Raw genomic sequence first — 16,119 nt, forward strand, 5'->3', positions numbered from 1 at the left:
TTCAGCCTAGTTACCTTTCAGTTTGTCAGTCTCCTTCCACAAGGGCCCAAATGTTGCCTACCCAGGACAGATAAAAAAGGGGCTATCACTTCCTTCAACATAGGTACTATGCTTCCCTTCCTAAGGCCTAAAACAAAGTTAAGGGATTTTTCAGAATCCCTTCCACGTTGTTAGCATGTATTAATCTCCTAATCAACTAAGACGCCTACTAAGGTTTTTTCCATTTAGTCCTGGTGCACTACTTACAACACTCCATTTTAAACCACTACCCCCATCATCTACCCACAAAACAAAAACAAGCAATCAAGCAATTTAAATAAGGCTTCAGGTTTTTGTTGGCTTTCATCACGTCTAGCTGTCAAAATCTTGAGCTTGTTTTCCAGCCATCTCAACATCAAATTTAATTGCAGGCCTGATGCCCATTAATCTAGGCCCCTTCCAAGCCACAGCTAAAATAACTACACATGGTTTTGTATTACTAAGCAAAAGACTAAAAACTGAATTGTTACTAAAAGATGCTCCTAGTCCCTGAAATTCTGGGTGTCATCAATGCCTTCATACCATCCTAATGAAGCATTGTTATATCTTGGCCTCTCCAGAGCCTCACCTAAGAAAAACTTCATCTTTACCTCTTACAACATCTATTTACATTAGATAAGCCATAAATAAAATCTTTTAATAGCAATCTTGTTAGACAAATCATATAGCATATTGACACCACTGTAATAAACACTTCAACTACTTTGGAATACCATTGCCCTCCCCCCTTCTTTTGAAGCCATGACTGGATTTAAATGGTCAAACCTTTAGCTTAAGAGGATCCATATCTTTAGACATCTCTTGCTTCCTCATCTCAGCAATTGTCTTTGGTCCTTTTTTATCTGATTTCGATGAAAATCCTTGATTGGGTAACAGATCCTCAAAATCATTTTCTGAAACTTTTGGCTTTTGAGCTAAGACACAAGATAATAAAAAATGTTTTTAGAAGTTGATCCAATGTTACTTTCTTTAAAACTGTATTTTTTCCCTGTATATATAGTATGTATAAGGGAAATGGGGTTGGGGTGGAAGGAGGAGAGAAAAATGGAGGGAAGGAGAGAAAGAGGGAAAGAAGAAAAAGTTCAATGCAGCTACTTCTGCATTGGGACACAGTCAGGTATCTTCTAAAGAATTTAGATACAAAAGAAAAATCATACTTGGAAAAATAGGTTCTTAGGTAGAATAGAAAACTGTCTTAGTCTGGTGAGGTGATACATACATACACTGAATTGAAGAAGTGTGATCCTGAACTTGTGGTGTTTGTTGTTAAGTCACTCAATTGTACCCAATTCTATGTGACACCATGGTTTGGTAGAGATATTGGAGTGCTTTGTCATTTCCTTCTCCGGCTCATTTTACAGATGAGGAACTGAGTCAAATAGGGGTTAAGTGACTTACCCATAAGTGTCTGGGGCTACATTTGAACCCAGATCTTCCTGACTCTATCCACTGCACCAACTAGCTGCCCCTGAACTAGTAAGATACATATTTCTAAAAAGGGAACCAACAAATAGTTTTCCCTAGTTGGTATAACAAGCACATTTTCCAGCATCAATTTTGTTTTTTCAATATTGCTAAATAATTCCCTTTGGGAAATAACATTATTCCAATAGTATCTATACAGAGAATTCATTATATACTATTTAATCAAGCTAACATTTTAACTCTATTCAGCTCTCCTACTCCCCATGAGTTCAATCATGAGTTCAAAAAAGTTTTCTAGCTCACTGATCCTTTAGGACTAAGAATAAAAAAAAACCTGACTCTTAATATAAGCGTATTCGAAATTCCTACTTGTCATTTTAAGTAATAAGTATACTTATCTATCTCTCAAAATCAAAGAGAACATAAGAATATGGAACTAATTATAATGCCTGCCCTTTTTTATTATCTCCTAATCCTTTAAGTCTGATAACGAGCCCAAAGAATCTCTCTTCTGTCCATAATGCTTACCAACACTATGTAACTACCATTTGCTAAGAAATAACTATGTGAAAAAAAAGTGGCTTCTACATAGGGTAGTATTAAAGGCCCTTTACCTTGACTGTTCCATATCTAATGGCTTAGAATCTATTGGTGAATTGCAAATAAAAGAAAATTTGGAACACGATAGCCTCCAAGTCAATATATTATGTAAAAGGCTAAATTCTGGGTTCCCACAACAAAATATGAGAATGTCTCCTTTACTCTAATGGAAAAACAAAACAAAACAAAACAAAAAAACAGAACCGCAAATAACTTTTGATTGAAAGTAAATCCCTATAGGGAAGGAGCAGCTGGGTGGCTCAGTAGATTCATAGCAGGCCTAGTGTAAAATGGAGATCTGAACCCCAGACTTCAATCCCCAGAAGTCCTTGATACTTCCCAGAATTCCCTATAATCACATCTGAGTCCCCACCTGGGTGAGATCACAATTTGTATTTAAATTGGCTGTAATGCCTACTTTGGGTTCTCTCTTCCTCTCCTTGGACATGGCAAGATGTAGTGAGTAAAATGTGAATGGACTAATCAGTCCTAGGCACGTGGGTTTATTATTTTGTACCCTTGATTTCTAATAATCTTTAATAAACCTCATAAAATATAATATTTCTATTACTAGAAACACATTTAACTTTTACACTAGAGATGGGAGGTCTTAGTTTCAAATCTGGCCTCTGACACTTCCCAACTGTGTGAGTCTGGCCAACTCACTTAACCCTCAATGCTTAGCCCTTACTGCTCTTCTGTCTTAGAACTAATACACAGTATTGATTCTAAGATGGAAGGTAAGGGTTTAAAAAAAAAATCCCTATAGGGACAGTTAAGTGACTCAGTAGACAGAGAGCCAAGCCTAGATACAGAAGGCACTGGGGTCAAACATGATCTCAGACACTTCATAGCTATGTAACCCTGGGTAAATAATTTAACTCAAATTGCCTAGCCCTTATTGTTTTTCTTCCTTAGAACCAGTCTTTAGTATAGACTCCAAGAAAGAAGGTATGGGTTTAAAAAAAAAATTCCTATAGCAAGTTTGGATTTGTTTCCCCTTTAAGTCTCAAATGAAGTCATCAAAATGGAAGCCATCCCCGAAAACTAATACCTATTTCATATTTAACTAGTTTTCTTCTGCAACTCAAGGCTAGTAAAAACCATTTACTAAAGATACCCATGACTTACCAAAACTGGGAGCTCTAATGCCCCTCTCTTCTCGTCCTCCAATAACACTGAATTTCACAGAATAATTAGGTTTTGTCTGTGGACTGGATTTGGTTTGCTGTGATTTCGCCTGGGATGGCCATGATGGACCATAGTTTGGGGGCTTTGTCTGCCATGGGCTCCCTCCTTTTGAAGACTGAGCTGCTTTTGGAGCAAATCCACCAGGAGAAAATCCACAAGAAGGACCTGAAAGAAACAAGGAAGTTTTTATAGAAATAAATTATCTTCAGCAACTACTGAAAATACAGCTTTTAACATTATTGTCTTAAAAAATCATTTAAAACAAATAGCACAGCAAAAGGAGATTTCAAGAAATACATTTTCAGAGGGAAAATCTATAGCCCTCAATAATCCAAGATGCTCTGGATATAGAAAACACAAGATAACAGAACTCAGACATCAGAAGTCTCCACTTACTCCTTCAATTAGTCTTTAAAGAACTTCTTAAAGTTGGAAAATGTACTATTAGTACTCAACAAGACTACTTTGATTTTCAAGGTGTATGACACTTTAAATACCAACCATCTGATAATATCTGATGCCAAAATGTTCACAAAGTGCTTTGACAGTCTATAAGGTCTAGCATCCCAAGCACAAAAGATTAAACCAAGGGCATATGGCATTGTAAAACATCAGCTCATATTTGTAAATCACAACTCTACTCACCCACTAAATTCAAAAGATTCAAATCTAGTGAAATAAGCCCCCTTCAGTATCCTTCACATGAAATCTTTGCTTTCTGTGAATCTTATTAGCCTTACCTATACTGGTCTTGAGGTTTGGATGATGGGTAAATTCCCCTTTAAATGCAATAATGTCATGATAAAAAAAAAAGGCAAAATCCTCCTTTGAAAAGTTTGCTCTGTGATTATATTACATCAGAATTCCTCCTTCTGGCCCAATTTGGCCAACAGACTCAGTGGTCTGTTTTCTCTATTTTCTCCTCTGTAAAATGAAGATGATAATACTACCATCCAAGTTCACTCTGAAGAAAGTGTTTGGTAATTCTTTTTAAGAGTTACAGATATCATCTTTCCATATGGGAATATACGCCATGTGACCTTATAGAAGCCATTACATTTTTCCTCTTTCTTATTTACCCTTTTATGCTTCTCTTGGGTTTTGTATTTGGGCTCAAATTTTCTGTTTAAGTCTGATCTTCTCATCAGAAATGCTTGGAAGTCTTCTATTTTATTAAATGATCATATTTTCCCCTGAAAGAGTATATAGTCAGTTTTGCTGGGTAGTTGATTCTTGGTTATAGACCCAGTTCCCTTGCCTTCCAGAATATCATATTCCAAGCCTTGCAGTTCTTCAATGTGGAGGCTGCCAGGTCCTGTGTGATCCTGACTAGAGCTCCATGATATATGAATTATTACTTTCTGGCTGCTTTTTGTATTTTCTCCTTGGTCTGGGAGCTTGAAGTTGACTATAACATTCCTGGGAGTTGTCATTTGGAGATTTAATACAGAAGACGATCTGTGGATTCTTTCAATCTCTATTTTACCTTTTTGTTTAAGGATACCAGGGCAGTTTTCTTGGAATTTCCGGTAGTATGATGTCTAGGCTTGTTTTTTTTGTTTTGGTACTACCTTTGGGTAGTACAATAATTCTTAAATTGTCTCTTCTGGATCTATTTCCAGGTCAGTTGTTTTTTTGATGATGTGCTTTGTATTTTTTCACTTTTGATTGTTTTATAGATTCTTGATACCTTGTGAAGTCAATAGCTTCTTATTATTCAATTCTAATTTTTAAAGACCTGAATTTCATCCATGACTTTCTGATCCTCCTTTTCCTTTTGATCTTTTTCTCTTTAAATTATTCTTTTCATCTTTTAATTTTTTTGCCTTGTTTTTGAGCTGGTCAATTCTGGCTTTTAAGACACTATTTTCTTTAATTCATGTGTTTTAGTTTCCAGATGACCTATTTTGCCTTTTAAGTTCTCCTTTTCCCAATTTCTTCAACCTGTCTTATTTTTTTTTTAATTCTTTTTTGAGCCCTTCCAGAGCCTAAATCTAATTTGCTGGATTTTTTTTTTGAGGTTTTGCTTATGTTCCTTGGTCCTCCTCTGTTCCATCTGTTCATTATCCAAATAGAAGCTTTCAATTGTAATTTCCTTCTTTTTCTTCTGTTGTTTACTCGTATTTTTTCTTCTTTCCCCCTCCTAGTGGAACTATACACATGCTCCTCTATTTGTATGCCAGATCTGTGAACTTGAGCTTTTCTGCCTTGAAGGGGCTGCTTCTCTGTTTTACTGGTATACTGGATTAGATTGGTTGACTGACCTGCTGAACTAATCTTCCCTGAGTCCAAATCTTCTCCAGCTGCACCAAAGGCTAAAGGTGAGATGTGGAGGTTGAAGGTAGGTAACCAGCCCATCTTTCCCTCTGCTCCTCTCTGCCAGCCACCTCAATTGCCAGCTTCAGTTAGAGCCCTGAACTTCATGTGGTAGTACCAAGGTACTCCTTGTGGTTACAGCTTTTGCCCTGGAATCCCACAGTCAGCCCAAAGACTGTGAATTTTAAAACTATTTCACCCTAATCAGACCATTCTTTAGAAGATCTGATTTAGCTATTTCCTGATCAATAACAATGGATATACTTGGAATAACAGAATCAGGTCTTGGAAACTCCACATTCTCAACCCTATTCAGTTTAACAAGATTTTGAAAGGTCTGCATCAAACTCAAGATTTAATTATCTGAGAAGATGGCCTTCAACAGAAATGTGCAAAAAAAGGACAGACCTCTGGGCTGTCCAAAGTCAAGCTAAGTCCTCATTGGTACAGATGAGATGCAGAAAAGTGATGTAAAAACGTACATATAAGGCACGTCAGTTTCTGCCTCTTTCTCTTTCCCTGGAGAGATGACTGGGTGGCAGCATGCTAAGTGTTCCAACATCTTGGAGTGTTGGGTGGTGAGTTTTGCCCTGGAGCTGATTTCAGGTTTGGGCATCTTAGCTAAGCTCCTTCACACTCAAAACCTTACTTTCTAGATCTCCTATCTTCCTGCCCAGTACTAGCCCTTTCTTTCCTCCTCCTTCTTAAAATCTTCTCTACTATATCAATTAAATCACCATAAAATTTGGCAGCTGACTTGGGTATTTTATTATTTGGGATTTCCCTTAGTGACCACTTAAATTTATATTTTTTTCAGTCTCAACCATAATTTCACCCTTTATAGTACAACCACAGGTTGCTCAGTATGTGGGGGAGAGGTGCTAAGTCTTTCCCTTATACTCTAAAATTCAACTTTCTCTATGTATCTTTCAAGTTGAAGCAAGCAGGAGAGTCCCCTGGTTCTGTCTTGTTGTTGGGTTTGGATTTCTGTCTTTTTTGAGGTGGATTTTTTTTTTTTGGTATGGAAGGATAGTCACAGAGGATTTGGCTTTTGCTCCCTCTAGGACAACATCTTGACTCCACCCCTCTGAAGCACTAAATGAATGTGAATTGTTATAGCATAATGGCCAACACCCATTTTCTTACAAAGGAAGTGCCTCTGCCATATACCAAAAAGTTTTAAAGTAGTAGATGTGCTACATGTGACAGAAAATTATAAATATCTGTGTATCTCATTTTTATTAGGGGTCTTTTTGCCATAATTTTCTCACTTGTAAAATGAAGGTATAAAATGGACTACATGATCTAGGATCCTTTCCAGTTCTAAATCTATGAAACTATGCTGAATAAATTGACAAGAACTGCACAAGAGAAAGAAACATAAGGGGTTGTGATTTCACCAGTGTTAGGATGAACCACATACCAAAAATGAGAAAGATCACACAGGCAAGCATATCAATTAGAATGGTAGCCACTTACAAAGCACCATCAATACTGACTTAGATGTCCTCGATTATAGTTGAGCTAATTTAGTGAGCCTTATAGAACATTTTGTTTTTTTGACAGTTAAAAGTATGAGAGCACCTTATTCCTGCATATAACCAACCAGGCAGCTATCTGCATGGCAAGGAGCTCCACTCCGGGGGGGGGGAGGAAGAACTACATAAGAATGTTACACATTGTACACAACTCCAGAAGGTTGGGTAACCTGAACTCTGATAGACTTGGCTCAAGGAGCTGAAAGGACTGGGAAATTGAGGATAACCCAACTGCTACCCTTAAGGTCATATTTCCCACAACTTTACTTCCACTAAGACACCTTGGTCATCAGAGCAAGGAGCTGAGGATTGTCAAATAGGAAGAACGTGCAAAAGTAGTTAGAGAAAATGTGGAAGAGAAGAAACAAGAGCTTACTACTACCTTCCTTATTCACCACATGTGTTCCTGTCTTCTATGGTCCCTCATACTTCCTTCTGTTTTCCTTTCACATTCAATGATACTTATTCCTCTCTTACCCCATATCTTCTCCTGTACTATTCCCCTGAAGTAAAAAAAAAAATCAATCCTTCCCAAAATTCTTAAACAACCACTCCTAAGGCTCAGCTCAAACACTCAAGCTCCTTGAGATCTTTTGGATGCCAAATGCCATCCAACATATTAACTACTTTTCCCAGGTGCCTCTATCCAAGTCACTAATCATCATGTTGAACAAAAGAGAGCCACCCAGAACCTTGGGTATTTATTCCACAAGAAATGTGTCTTCAAGCTAACACTAATGCATTAATCCTCTTTGGGGCCAGGCAATCAATCAGTCCTGAATCCCCTTAACTGCTACAGTCAAACTACCCTTCTCCACAAAGATCTCATGAGAAATATATTAAATGACAAGATAAAATGGACATACTCAGTGTCCACTTAAAATCTCTTAACTGGTGCCTAGCAACCATGTCAAAAAAAATGAAGTTAATGTGGCAAAATTTATTCTTAATGAACCTAAACTATATCTGTGGAGATGGCCAACTCTAAATATATCAAGCTCTACCCACTAGTCCTAATTCTGCCTCCTGGAATTAAGTAGGACAAGTTTAATCCTTCATCCCTGGTATAGCCATCATGTTCTCATTTCTCTATCTTTGGGTTTCTCATAGCACATAAGAATTTGCCCTTCTAGACTATCTGTTCTCTTTCATCCCTAAATAACCTCAATAAAAGTCAAAAATGACAAGTAAAGAAGTTAAGATAAAAGAGAAATCATATCAAACAAAACTTTCTCAAAAGTCATTGATAAAATTATAGTTATGAATCCAAGAATCTTTTCTCAATGTCCACCCTCCTTGATCTTCCTGTATCATACTGAATCCCAATTGGGAAGTCCCAGGGGGAAAAAAAAATCATGCTGAATCATTTTTCCAGCCTTGGTAAATTAGACATATAGAAAAAGTATATGGACATTGAGTCTAGCCAAAAACAGCCACATGGAGAATTCTAGAGTATTCTGGATTGCTCACATGGGCAACAAAGGGTTTCAAGTTCAGCAGCAGCAGAATTCACTACCCAGTTCTTTATCAAAGAACCAGGGCAGACCGAAGAGGGGACTCAGTGCCCGAGATGGTGTTCCAGAAATGAATAATGGTCAAAGGCCCTTGGATAGGTACTGATCAAGGAGCAAGTTCAGAGTGTAAGCAGTGACTAACTGGCTCTGATCCAAGGAGTGCAACAGCAGGAGAATCTTTCTCAGTTCTTATTTCCCATCCATATTTGAAGACTCCAGAGGAATAACTAAGTCAAGAATAGTTGACCCAAGGAGAACGTACAGATCAGTTTTCTCTGATCTACCAGAACTTTTCCAGTTGGCTGACAGGCTCTCAGTCCAATATAGTATCTACTGTTACTCAGACCCAAATCCAGGAAAGGAACTTGTAGAGCTCAGACTAGGATGGGCAGTAATCAGCCTTTGTCTTAGACCACACCACTTTGAAGGACTAAAATGCTGAAGGCCCCCAACCTGAGTTATCCCAGAAAACGTAAATAAACAACAATCAATATTCCATAAAAGAGGAGCAGGACCAGTCTTACAGACAATCCTCAAGAAATATGCAGCACCTGACCCTAATATAAAGTTCAAAGTCAGCAAGCCAAAAGAATGAGTGACAAACAAACAAACAAAAAGCCCACGATAAAGAGCTATTTGGGTAATAGGAATGCTAAAACAACAATGCAGAAGAAGAGAATGACTCCAAAACATCTATAACCAAAGCCACAAAGAAAAACACAGGTTGGGCAAAAGTTGTACTCTGGAATTCCTAGAAGAGATGAAGAATTTTTTTAAAAAGTCAAAAATATTTCTATGAATTAAATGGGAGCATGAGAAGAAAGAAATTAGAAAAGGAATGAAAGCTATGAAAGAAAAAAATTGGAAAGGAAAATAGCAGCTTGTCATAAGAGGTAAAAAATCATTCCTAAGTAACAAGCTCCCTGAAATGTAGAATGAAATAATCAATGAAAATTTTGGTCAATAAACTATGTGCCAGACACTGTACTAACTGCTATGAGGGATACAGAGAGGCAAAAGATAGTTCCTGCCATCAAAAAGCTCACATGTGGCGACATTAAGCAAACAATTATGTACAAATAAGCTAGATATAAGGTAAATAGGAAATAATTAACAGAGGGAAGGAAGTAGAATATAGAGGGGTTAAGGAAGACTTCCTGGAGAAGATTTTAGCTGACACTTGAAGGAAGCCAGAGACCAGGAAATAGGAAATATGATGATCTTATGAGACAATAAAATATATTAAAATAAAGTCAAAAGACTGAAAAAAAAATCAAAGAAAATGTAAGATGTCTTGTAGCAACTACAACATAAAAAAGAAGAAAAAAAAATTAGGAATCATTAAATCATATGAAAGACATCACTAGAAAAATAGCCTGGATATCCTATTTCAAATAATCATAAAAGAAAACTGACCAGCTAGTTTAGAACGAGAGAGCAAAGTAGAAATAGAATCCATCTATTATCTCTTGGGAGAAAAAAAAAACAACCAAAATTAAATATCTCAGGAACACCATCACCAAAATTCAGAGCTTCTAAGTAAAAGATAAAATTCTCTAAGTAGCCAGAAAGAAGAATTCAAGTACAAAAGAGGAAGAATCAGGATCAAATAGTATTTAGCAGCCAATATTGAAAGGAACAGAGAGCTTGGAAGGCAAGGGCTTTTACTGTACCCAAAGAACTGGTGTGTATCAACAACCCCAATAACATGCTGCCTGTATCAAAGGCACTAAGAAACACTGATAACTACTTCATAGGAATCTTGATTTTCAGAATGCCTGGATATATCTGTCCATCAACGTTTAGACTAGAAAGATTTATGACACAATTAACAATAATAGAAACAATTGAATTCATACATATTTAAGCCTTATTTTGTAAGCTTTTACAGTAACATTTTTAAAAAATCCTTCCCATAAGCATTAACATTTTAAACACAAACTCCTACATTATTGATATGAAATTTTACTCATTACCTTGAATACCTGAACTGAGGTTAGCAAGGTCAGCAAAGGGATCAAAGTTCTGAGGTTTAGTTTGGCTGATAGATGAGCCAGGGGTAACACTTGACTGGCTTCCTGAAGAAAAAGTTGAGCCTATAGGATGGAGGAAATAGTTAGCATTCAACAAAAAAGCTGACATGTGCTTATTAAGCTTCTACTAGGAATAAAACAAGTGTTTATGTGCCTACTATGTGGCAGGGACTATGTTAAGCTCTGGAAATAACAAAAAAAGGTCAAGGAATACCCAAATTCAGGTCTCTGCTCTCAAAGAAGCTCACAGTCTAATGGAAGAGACAACACACAAACCATTGCATGTTGACTTTTCAGGCAGAAATTAAAAGTCAACCTGTCTCTGGATGTAATTACACAGCTATCTGCAAATAAATTTTGTAATAAAAGATCTGCCTTCATGATCTTCCACAATAGAACACCTGTTAATATCCTGTACCTTCGCATGCAGATTTGGCAGGCTGTGTTGATGTTATATTGCCAATACTGGAGGAATCAGCCCAGGAGTCCCATCCTCCCAAGAGATCAGGGTGGCTGGCAGAAGTAGTCATCTTGGTAGGCTGCTCTGTTGGCAAATTTCCTGTGAAGAAAGTTCCAATGATGCAGCAAGTTAATATTTAAAATGAGCATGATATACAGGGCACATATCTCCGGGCATGGTTATACAATGTAGGAGAAAAATTATTATATCTGATTTGGGTTTTATCTATTAGTGTTTTTCCTAAACATTATTTCTATAGGGATACTTAAAGAGAGGGCAAACTATTCTCTGAGAACACTTAATTCCAATAAGCTCTCCTTCTAGTACCCAATTCAAGCACCAAAGAAGTTGGATTTAGTTTATCTCAATGTTCTGATATTTGAATAGAGAATAACTGTCACTTCTAAAGTCTTTTCCTTTCAATGGTCTAAGTCTCTGGTCTGAGAGGTCCTCTTATTGATCCTATTTTTAGTCTGGTGTGACAGATAGTTCTTCAGTTCCACACAACTGTATCTATGTCTTAAGTCATGCTGTCACAATAGCTTCTGTCAACCAAGCATCTTGTACTTAAATAACTAAGTTGATTTCTTTGTCAGAATTCATTATTTAGAAAAATCTATCTCTATTCTTGCTGAGAAAACTTGCTTGGCAGTGCTTTTTGGAATCTTCACCTACTGACAGCAAAATTCCATTTTAATTCATTATCTCATTAAGTAAAAAGTAAATTATATGAGTAGAACACTACCACCACCAAAACCTTCCTATTTCTTTAGGCTTTATAGTTTACAAAGTATTTTTCTTACAACAGCCTGAGAGAAAAGTATTATCATTGTCTCCTTTCTATAGATAAGTATACTGAGGCAAAAGTGAAATGATGTGTCCAAGATAAAGTATGCAGTGAAAGTATAAAAGCGGGCCTCATCTAGGCATCCTGAATGCAAGTCTGAGACTCCTTCCATTAAACTATGACATACCTCAGTACTGCTAATTGTAGGTCAATAGTCACACTTACATTTCAACCAAAGGCCACCTACCCTAATAGCCACCCTTTCCTCAAATACAGAAGCCAATATATGGTAGACTGGACTGATCAACTGTCAGGGATGTTGTAGAAAAGATTCATGCTTAGAGTAAAGAAAGATTAAACTATATGTCTACTAAGGCTCCTTTCAAAGATTGCACAGTATGCTCTCTTGGAGGGCTAAAAGGAAGGATTAGGGGATAAAATGCCACATGCATCAGGGTAAAATGCAGTGTGACTAAGAGTTAAAAGGAACCTTTAACATCAATGAGCCAATAAAATAAACATTTAAGGGTTCTTTGCTTCCTTTCTGTCCTAAATTCTCTAATAATCTTTTTGCAATGAGAAATTACCATAAACTGTGCTGAACAATTAGAAAATCTGTTTAGACTTCCCTGTGTTTTTATCAGATGCCACCACTGCAATTATTTCAAATCCAGCTCAGATGGTCTTTAAGCCAATCTTTTATGCCCAGAGCACTATGCTAGATGCTAGATAGGGTTATCTAAAAAGAACATTTCAAAATGATGTGATCAGAAAACCAGAGAACTTAAAGAGTGTTTAGATAATAGCAGAAACATACTCACTAAATTAGACCAGGTAATAAGAAAAGGTTTAGCAGTCTATTGTTTTATCTCAGGCATTCTGAATGTATCTTTGCCTCAATAGAAAGATGCCTCTCAGACTTGGTTTGTAGGAATATAAAAAGGAGAAAACTGCTAATGTTATTCTCTTAATTTAGATCTTTCCCACCTATATAAGGATCTTAGGGTCCCAGACCCAAACATTCATAGACTTCTACCCACAGCCCCATGTGTACTAGTTGGGGCAAAGATGAATACTGATATGGGGGGGTGGGAGGGGAAGACACCACAAATGGCTAGAAATCTATTGACTGGATGAAAATATGGTATAATTTTCCAAGATGGAAACCAAAAAATGGCATGGGATATTCCAAGATACAAAGCAGCAATTCCATTCATATTGAATACATTATTTTCAGCTATTTAATTAAATAAATAAATAGCCCCACACAAGGATACCATTTTATCATCCTTAGAGAATATTAAAAAATTAGTAAAGGCTGGTACATATTAAAGTTTTATGAATTATGGTCATCCTTCAGTAAACATTTTCATAAGAGATGATTGTCCTTTCTATAACTACAACAATTATATTAAATAATGCATGTTAAGAAATTTAATCTACACATCAGCTATAAACATTTTGATTGGTCCCCCCAGTCTCTCAATATATCAAAATTTACAAAATAATAGGTAAGACTCACTCACCTAAATGTAAAAAGTCAGAGCTGGAAGAAGGAGGAGGTGCACTGTGTGTAGAAGGAAACATATTGGATGAGGCTGGTGCAGAACTGGGATTAAGAAAATCTTCAAACAGATCAGGATTGGAATGACTCTGAGTTTCGGAACCAGATGCCATCGTGAATGGATCAAATGGATCAGCTAAAGAAAAGAAAATGGAAGCCAAAACAACACGAGCTGTTAGAATTTACTAACAGAATTTTTTTTCTTTAACCCACTTAAAGATAAAGTCCTACAAGAAATGTTTTTAAGCAAATGTTTTTATCACTGTAAATACAATAGCACTGTCCCTCCTCCTACAGTTAAAAAAAAGGCAAAACAGAAATTATTTCAACTGATGAGAAGAACCCAGAAAAAGCAATTATCCCATTGAACAAAAAAATCTTTATTGATGACTAATCAATCCAAGCACGTGGCTCCTTTCCCATGGAAATCACTCCATTCACATTTATTCTTGGCTACCTCCTCTTCCCTCTGTCCTAGAGGTCTCCTGTAGACTGGGCCAAATTCAAAAAATACTGCACAGATTATAACTTGTAGGAAGTTTTAATTATAGCATTCAAGTTTTTTTTTTTTTAAACCCTTACCTTCTGTCTTGGAGTCAATACTGTGTAATGGCTCCAAGGCAGAAGAGTGGTAAGGGCTAGGCAATGGGGGTCAAGTGACTTGCCCAGGGTCACACAGCTTTCAAGTTTAAGGTAAGTTATTATATGTAAACATTTAGTTAGTTTATTTCATAATTGTTAAGGACATCAGGATCTCATTGCTTGGCACAATTTAAAGAAGAGCTAGCTTTACAACAGCCATTTTTGTTCACAAGTTATTCAAAGTTCCTTCAATTTTTTTCAGTCAGGTCTAAGTAATAACAGTGGGTAAAATTAAATATTAGAAAATCTGAGATATGAAAAATCTCATAAAGCTGCCCTCCATAAATGTAAATGTCTAAATTATCAGAAATCTCTTTTCATGAAATTCTAGTACTGTGTAAAATAAGGTGAATCCTGTCACTTCCAAAACTGAAACTATGAAAGCTATTTGACATCTTCCACTTTCCAATTTGAATTTATTTTTCTACAAAAAAGAGAGCTGATAAATTTCTACAAAAGGGTAAAAATAATGGTTTTAAAAGGTATATTTTTGTACATTCAGGGGAAAATTCTCATATACATGTAGAACAAATAGAAAATTCCAAATATACATGTAGAAAATTATTTCAAAAATGTACAAAATTGAGGACATTAATTCAATAGGCAAAATGATGGCTCAAATATAAGGAATTATCATTATAGTATTATATGTGTTAATTACATGGGAATGTTTACTGGTGATAATGTAACTTTTGTAAACCTCTAGAGAAAATAAGGAGAGGGGTGAACTAAATTCTGCTGTGGGAGCTACAAATATCGAATTCTGAATTTTCCCCAATACTGTGTACTGGTTCCAAGGCAGAAGAGTGGTAAGGGCTAGGCAATGGGAGTTAAGTGACTTGCCCAGGATCACAAAGCTGGGAAGTGTCTGAAGCCAGATTTGAACCTAGGACCTCCCATCTCTAGGTCTGAATTTTCCCCATTCTTGTTGATTCCTTAGTATTTGAAGGAAAAGGTGAGATAGTAACAGAGGAAGAATGATATTGGTAGAGGAGGGATCATGGTATTGAAAAGCCACCAAAAACATTTTAGCTAGCACACCTGAGATCTTAGCCAAAATTTATCCTTTCCAATTAATGTTTTGAATCCAAATCTACTGAAGGATTTGTTCCTTGAGAACAAGTCTCCTATGCAATGAAAAGTCATTTCTCAATGAACTTTGCTGTATTAAAGGTTGAACAAAGCCAAGGATAGTTCTCGGTCAGAAATTGCAATAGGATGTGATCAGAAAGTAGATTTCCAGAAAGAGCATTTCAAGCATCACCAGCAATATGGCTGATACCATAAAAGATGATGCAATGGAGGCATGGCAGGATAAGTCTCACCACATTCATCAGTTCAACAGAGGTCACTATCTTGAAATCTGCCTGGCAATCCAGCCTCTCTATTCATCTTTTTCTTAACTTTATAAAAAGAACTCTTTCTCAGCGCTCTCTGGAGAAATACAGAAGGTGGAGTGGGAAAAGTTTTATTTAACATGAGTAGGAACCAAGATGCTGGCTGTCATTATGTGATCTGGGGCAAGTCACTTCACATATTTCATCCAAAACAATGAGCATGCTAGTCCAGATCATTGCTGAGGACTCTTCAGATCTAATGCACTAATTCTATAACTATATGATCCATGAGATCCCTTGAAGTTCAGAAGGTCTCATCATGTCATTCAAATCCACAAAGATTTCATAGAAGTTTCTACCTCCAAGAAATGTTTCGGCCTCTCCTCTAATCTCCTAATCTCTTCAAAACAGACATTCCAGTAGACTTCCTGATTAAGCCTGCCATTTACAACACCAAAATCACTGTTTTCCAATTCTTTTCAGGACAGAAATTGAAGAGTTCTCCATCACACCTACAGTGAGCCAATGGACCTTCAAGGATAAAATCCAGCTATCTATAAACCCTAATGTTTCCTTCCTTTTCTCAAGTCTTAGATGCATGGACCAAAGGAGGAAGTAGCGTAAGAAAAACTAAAAATTCACTTCTCTTTTTATTTATTATTCACCCTAACAG

General features: G+C 36.6%; 1 protein-coding gene and 1 long non-coding RNA gene across 5 annotated transcripts in view; one reads left to right on the top strand and one right to left on the bottom strand.

The window, feature by feature from the left end:
- The window catches only part of LOC103101431 (uncharacterized), an 83,864-nt gene that overhangs the window by 25,871 nt on the left and 41,874 nt on the right, over window positions 1-16,119 (top strand). Inside the window, exon 2 of one of the 2 annotated variants that reach the window (XR_469310.3) lies at window positions 15,930-16,066. The exons of the other annotated variant lie outside the window; for it this stretch is intronic. This is a non-coding gene — a long non-coding RNA (uncharacterized LOC103101431). The remainder of the gene's footprint in view (window positions 1-15,929; window positions 16,067-16,119) is intronic. 2 annotated transcript variants of the gene reach the window in all.
- The window catches only part of GAK (cyclin G associated kinase), a 113,726-nt gene that overhangs the window by 14,813 nt on the left and 82,794 nt on the right, over window positions 1-16,119 (bottom strand). For all 3 annotated transcript variants that reach the window (XM_056802252.1, XM_056802253.1, XM_056802254.1), the window contains 5 exons: window positions 13,430-13,603; window positions 11,075-11,215; window positions 10,600-10,719; window positions 3,196-3,420; window positions 805-953 (listed from right to left, as the gene is read on the bottom strand). In XM_056802252.1, the coding sequence (XP_056658230.1) occupies window positions 805-953; window positions 3,196-3,420; window positions 10,600-10,719; window positions 11,075-11,215; window positions 13,430-13,603 (809 nt within the window). The remainder of the gene's footprint in view (window positions 1-804; window positions 954-3,195; window positions 3,421-10,599; window positions 10,720-11,074; window positions 11,216-13,429; window positions 13,604-16,119) is intronic.

The sequence above is a fragment of the Monodelphis domestica genome, chromosome 6 (assembly GCF_027887165.1).
Source record: "Monodelphis domestica isolate mMonDom1 chromosome 6, mMonDom1.pri, whole genome shotgun sequence".
Taxonomy (NCBI): domain Eukaryota; kingdom Metazoa; phylum Chordata; class Mammalia; order Didelphimorphia; family Didelphidae; genus Monodelphis; species Monodelphis domestica.